Source organism: Arachis stenosperma, chromosome 2 (genome assembly GCF_014773155.1).
Source record: "Arachis stenosperma cultivar V10309 chromosome 2, arast.V10309.gnm1.PFL2, whole genome shotgun sequence".
NCBI classification, from domain to species: domain Eukaryota; kingdom Viridiplantae; phylum Streptophyta; class Magnoliopsida; order Fabales; family Fabaceae; genus Arachis; species Arachis stenosperma.
The window spans coordinates 118,994,753-119,001,329 of NC_080378.1; the positions used below are offsets into that span (position 1 = coordinate 118,994,753).

Below are 6,577 nucleotides of genomic sequence, written 5' to 3' on the forward strand. Positions count from 1 at the left end.
AATTTAAATTTACTTATAATCTTAATTAATGGGATTTACAAATCAAATTCAAATTTTATTTTAAAATAAAATCAATTTGAATTCAATTGTATTTCAAATAAATCTTTAATTGATTTAACATGATTAAAAATAAAAATTCTCTTACAATGGTGAAGTATATATATTTAAAATTCGTTTTGAGAGGTGAGCCGCCTTGGTTAAATCATTAACCTAACATTTGATCCATCATATTCCTATGGGTTGGATGGATTTGCTCCTGGAATTGTTGGAATTAATTTTTCAAAGACTATGTTTGGATGATGTCATGAATTGTCGTGCCACATGCCGCTCTTGGCGAAAGGCCACTGACGCCATATTTTCATCTCAGCTTCCATTGATGCTCTCTCTTTCAACAACGTGCTGTGGAAGCTTTGGAAGCTTATCCGCCCCATGGAGCAACCATGATTCCACTGTGCTCACTGAAAAATGGCCGCAAGAAATCGACCGTAGCTATAATAATAGGGTTCACTCGGTGCAAGGTTGGTTGGTGTTCAATATATTTTATTATGAGTGGTTCAAGGCCCAAACTTTCTCTGAGCTTTCATTCTTCAACCCGTTTTCTCGAGCCAGATTCAAGCTTCCAAAACTGTTCTTGTTTTCTGGAGGGCCGTGTTATTATCAACTTCGTGTTGCATTCAATTCTGCACTACCGGGGTCTGAGGAGTTCGTTGTTGCTTTCTTGTTTGTGTTTAGCAATCAAGAAAAAGAGTACTACTCAATGGGACCAGAAGATTCGAAGCAAAGGCTAGCCTTTATCAAATTCAAGCAAGGATCATGGATTGAATCCATTGAAAGCGATGAAATCTTTTATGATATTCAAGTTGATGACGATAATAAACTGTATGGTCTTACCTTCAAACATCAAACAAGCGTTGTGTTTGTGTTTACCCTCGGAGATAATCATCGTCATGTCGTTGAACGATTGGTTATGCTAAATACCATAGAAGATGTAGATGCCGCTGTTAGCAGATTTATTTTTTCTCGTGCATTCTTCAAACGAAGTCATCAGATGGTAATGGACACTAGCACTGGGGAGTTGTTGCTAGTTCGTCATTTGCGAAATAGATGTTTTTATGACTTATCAATTCATACAAAAGGGTTTAGTGTTTTTAAGTTGGACAGAAGCAATCTAAAATGGTGTGAAGTTTTTGATATTGGTGATCGTTTTTTGTTTTGGGATTTCACCAAAGTGAGTCTTGTGTCTGCTAAGGGACTCAGACTTGCAGAACGGTTTAAGAGAGGCAACTGCATATTTTTTTGCCATGCAAATACTTGCTGCCAGAAGCCGCCATATTATCGATTTAGTGATGGATTTAAAGATCATGATATGAGAGTCTTCTTCTTGGTTGATAGAACCATTAGCCATTTTCCAATTAATTCTTCTTTGTCGATTTCACGTCGGAACATGTGGTTCAGTCCTGCTCCTTAATTATTTTGATAAGAAATTTAAGTTCTTGATTACATCCTCTTGTTATTTTTGTTATTTTATTACGTGAAGAAATATATATGGTACAATTTGTTATCTAATCTTAATTTTAATTTGGTCAAAAATTTATTAGCATGATGTTTATTTGATATGGGAAATAGAAGATCAATGATTAAAATTAAAAAATATATATATTTACGGTCTAAAAAAATATTTTGATAAACTTTTTTGATGTAAAACGCATTTTTTTTAATTGAAAATCATAAAAATGAGATGCATTTTTAATACTCTGAAAATAATATCGATTTATCAAATATGATAAATTAATGTGCTAAATTGATAATGAAAATGAGTTGAAAGACTAATGCGAATAATGATTATAAATTTAAACGTCAATCTTAAGTTAATTAAAATTTATGAGTCAATTTGAGTTCTACTTTGAACTTGAGAATCTAAATTAAATATTAACTTGGAAAATTTATTTTTGCTGGAACAAAGTCTCACAAAAGTATATTATATTTTGACTATTCAAGTAGTATTTGCTAAGACAAAACCGGTTTATTTAATTCTTCACATAGAAATACAAAAGATAAAAATTTGTGTCCATTGATAAAAAGGATACAAATTTATTGTTTTTATTTTTTTTCATAAAATTCTGAAAATAAAGCATTCAAGATGAAAACAAAAAATAAAAATACAATTAAATCCAAGACAAAACTCCTTATTCTTATTATTCTTGTTATCATGATAATTTATAGTTTGATCTTAATTTTGACACAGCATAATATTTATTTATCTTGATTTATTCTTGAATCTATACAGGCAACTAATATGAATAGGTTAGCCACCAACTATACTATATGTAAATATACAAGTTTTAACTTTTTTACCTAACTTTAAATTTATTCATTTGACCATGTATATTTAGTTGTTTACATTCCTCCAAAATTTCACCATATAACCTTAGCTTCCATAGCTTATTTGATTAAATCTTGAACATTTTTGACAAATGATCCTTCTTCAAACTTCTATCATTTATGGGAAGTCACAATTTGATCATCTTGTGTCTAAATTAATTTTAATCTTTTTCACACTAGTATGATAATTCACTTGTTACCATAAATTAAGGATAATACAATTTTCAATTTAGGTACTTCATTCTAACATATTCCAACCATTGTTGTGGCAAGGACAATGTGATGTGCGAAACAAACTTGAAAAAGAAAAAATAGGACAGTGTCATTGTTCTTGTGTAAACAAGATGTTTGATTAATTGTGTCAAGTTAATTTGATTGCTTAATAGATAAACCAAGATGAAAAAGAATTTTTAAATGAATAGGCAAGGTGTATGTGTGGATATTTTTTTTAGATTCAAATGGTTAAGTATCAAGGTAATTTTAAATGATAATATAATATAAAATCAATTTGGATTGGTCGAGTGGTTCAACTCACTAGTCCGCTTAAACGAATATTAGAGGTTTCTGCTGCATGCAGCAACTCACCCACCCTTAAATGCAGTTCAGATCTGCATGCCATTAATAGAGATAACTACTGTTTACTTGTAAAAATGAACTAAATTTGTGTGTTTTGCTATAACCTATCAAGAAAGAGTGTTCATCAAAACAACATAAGTGAACAAAAGGCTAGCTAGCTTTTATCAAATTCAAACAAAGGTTTATGATTGAATCCATTGAAACTATTGAAATCTTTTATGATATTACAGTTCATGATGATAATTAAAATGTATGATTTATCTTCAAACATAAAACAAGTGTTGTGTTTGTATCGATCAACGATTAGTTATAGTCAATACCATGAAACATATTGTTCATGAAGGAACAATTTATCAAAGATACTGTTGTTGAAATATTTATTCTTAATGATTCATCCTTTAAATAGGAACCATTAAAACGAGATGTATTTGAATACCATTAAAATAACATCATTTGATCAAATGTGGCAAATTAGGGTGTCAAATTAAGTATGTTGTTAATAAAGATGAATTTAAAGACTAATATGAATTATAATTATAACTTTAGAAATCAATTTTGAGTCAATTGAAATTTTATGAATTAAAATTTAAATTCAACATCAAATTTTAGAATCTAAATTAAGGATTAACTTGAATAAACTATTTTGCTCATACAAAATCTCACAAAGGTATGTTACATCTTGACCATTCAAATAGTATTTATGGTGTGTTTAGTTTGTGTTTAAAAAAAAAAACAGAAAAAGACAAAACTCATTTAATTCTTCACAAACAAATACAAAATGATAAAAACTTGTGTCCAATCTCCAATGAAATAAAGGATATTTGTTCATTGTGAGGGAGAGACAAGGTTCAGAAGACTTTGTCAGCCTTTTCTCTATTCACACTCTTTAAATGTATTGAAAGTAGAGGTAATTATTACATTTTGCATATGTTCTTGCTGTTATTAATAATATCCAATTTCTGATTTTTCCGATTGTTTGAAGATTTAATATCCAATAATCTTTTGGCTATCTCTGCTGCCCATAATGTTGTTATCTCTTGTTTCCTCCTGCATCCTATTTTCATTATGCAATTATTGTATTTTCAATTTATTACTCAAGCTAATCTAGGATAGTGGAAATTATTATTATTTTTTTATAATAAATTTATTTTTTAATTAATTAGTTCCAGTTCGCTATACTTTTAATTAGTTTGCTAGTAAAACTTTTTTTTTGGAATTAAAAGTGCTCAACATAGCACAGTGGAGCAATTATAGACATGACATAAGGAAAGACAAGTAGAAAACAATAATAACAACCCCAAGAGTTGACCCATCCCCTTGTCATCTTCGACTATGCTATCAACACTCCAGGAGGCGCTTCCAAGCCACTCGTCAGAGTACATGAAGGACTTGTTTATTATTTCCATAACTCTTGATCCATGATTATTGAAGACTCGATTATTTCTTTCTAACCAGATTGCCCAAATGACAGCAAAGAATCCAACTAACCACCTCTTTTTCTCTAGCTTTCTCTGTGTCGCATTCTGCCAACTCTCAAAGTGTTGCTTCAGTGTACCTGGTATGGTCCATGACCTTCCAAAGGCGAATAGCCACGCACTCCACACCCGCCATGTGATCTCGCACCCAACAAACAGATGAAAAGCGGACTCCTCAGCCTTACTGCATAACGCACACAGATTATCACGCTGACCAATAACACCTAGTCTGAATAGTCATTCTTTAGTATTCACCCTCTCAATCAGCACAAACCAAGTAAACAGTTCGACCCTGGGCGGGACGAAGCCTCTCCATATACCACTAGTAAAGCTATAGCTCGTGATCTCCTCTGGGAGGGCCGCTTCTTGCATCACCAGGATAAATGATTTGGTCGAGAAAATACCAGTTCTATCAAATTTCCAGACGACCCTATCCTCTCTCTCAGATGTTAGCTTTAGTATCAGTAATATCTCATGGAGCTGGTTCAAGAGCTCCAATTTCCATTGAAACAGCTGTCTCCTCCACTGGAAGCTCCATATTCTCTCCAATCCATCCCAAAACCCACAGTCTCCAATAACAGATTCTTTTAGGCTTGAGACCGAGAACAGCCTTGGGAACATCTCCTTCAAGACCCCACCTGGTAGCCATACATCTTCCCAAAATCGGGTTGTTCTGCCATTCCCAACGTCCATCGGCAATCCTCTGATCATCCGTTCCCTTAACTGTGGTTCCCTTATTCGAAGCTGACAGATATCCTTCCAGGGTCCCCCTCTTTGAGGCACAAGCTGCCCATGCAGCGTCTCAACAGGACTCATGCCATTACAAGAACACACTACTTTCTTCCATAAGGGGCAGTCCTCCTTTAAAAATCGCCACTACCATTTAAACAGAAGGGCCGCATTCCGAATTACTGCATCTCCCACTCCTAATCCACCCGCCTTTTTCGGAGCCATCACTATCTCCTATCTCACAAGTGGCATCCTGTTCCTCCCGTCCTCTTTACTCCACAAGAATCGTCTTTGTAAGGCTATCAACTTCTCCGCTACAGCCTTAGGCAACTTGTACAAGCTCAGATAGTATATAGGCAAGCTGTTAAGCAAATTCTTTATGAGAACCAGCTTACCTGCTTTATTGAGTGTCTTGGCTTTTCACAGACTAAGCTTTTCATCCACCTTGTCAATCACTGGTTTCCAGGTCTTCACTAGCCTCGGATTCGCTCCCAAGGAGATGCCAAGATATCGAACAGGGAGGGAGGCCTCCTTACATCCCAACAGGCGACACATCTTCTGTACCCAACTCTGTTCGCAGTTAACCGGAATGAAGCTGGACTTCTCAAAATTAATGCTCAACCCAGACATCAGTTCAAAACAGCGAAGGAGGCGCTTATAGTTCCGTATGGTCTCTTCTTCTGGAGGGCAAAAGAGTATTGTATCGTCCGCAAACTGTAGATGCGATAATTCTATGTGATCTCGGCCAACCAAGAGCGGACAAATGCGCCCATTCCTCACCGCCTCTCTAATCATCCTATGAAGAACATCAACAGCTAGGACAGATAGAAAGGGAGACAGAGGATCTCCTTGACGTAATCCCCTCTCCATTTTGAACGGTTTAGTAGGAGTGCCATTAACAATAACCGACACAGACGCAGAACATACACATTCGTTGATTCATCCCCTCCACCTATTGCTGAGTTCCTTTTTCTGGACTTCAACCACTGTACCGTTTCGCAAGCTATCAAAGCCCCATCATGGATCTTTCTTCCCTGTACAAAAGCACTTTGAGTCTCGCCCACTAGTCCTAGCATCACATGCCTCATCCTTCGAACCAGCACTTTAGATATGACCTTGTATACGCAGCCCACCATACTAATCGGCCGCAGATCCTTAATTTCAGTTGCTCCAACAAATTTTGGTGCCAACGCCACCCATGTAACATTCGAGCCCCTTGGTAGCACAAAACAAGAATCTCAAATTTCTTAAAGTTATAAATTCAAAGAAAAAATTACAAAGTTTAAATAAATAGCTTTTCATTTTATCATTTAGTTATCTAATTTTGGTATTGTAACTTCACTCTATTTGGTGCTATAAATGGATTCCATGATTGAAGTGGCAAAATAGCTTGATTTTCAATATTTGAAGTGAAA

General features: G+C 34.8%; 2 protein-coding genes across 2 annotated transcripts; both read right to left on the minus strand.

The window, feature by feature from the left end:
- Positions 1-4,184: 4,184 nt before the first annotated feature.
- LOC130963610 (uncharacterized) lies at positions 4,185-5,249 on the minus strand. Its single transcript, XM_057889712.1, has 2 exons — positions 4,708-5,249; positions 4,185-4,617 (listed from the first exon to the last, which is right to left on the minus strand). The coding sequence occupies exons 1-2, from the start codon at positions 5,247-5,249 to the stop codon at positions 4,185-4,187; spliced, it is 975 nt and encodes a 324-aa protein (XP_057745695.1).
- A 333-nt stretch (positions 5,250-5,582) lies between these two features.
- LOC130963611 (uncharacterized) lies at positions 5,583-6,032 on the minus strand. The gene has a single exon (XM_057889713.1). It carries the CDS (start codon positions 6,030-6,032, stop codon positions 5,583-5,585), a length of 450 nt encoding a protein of 149 aa, XP_057745696.1.
- Between the last annotated feature and the right edge of the window lie 545 nt (positions 6,033-6,577).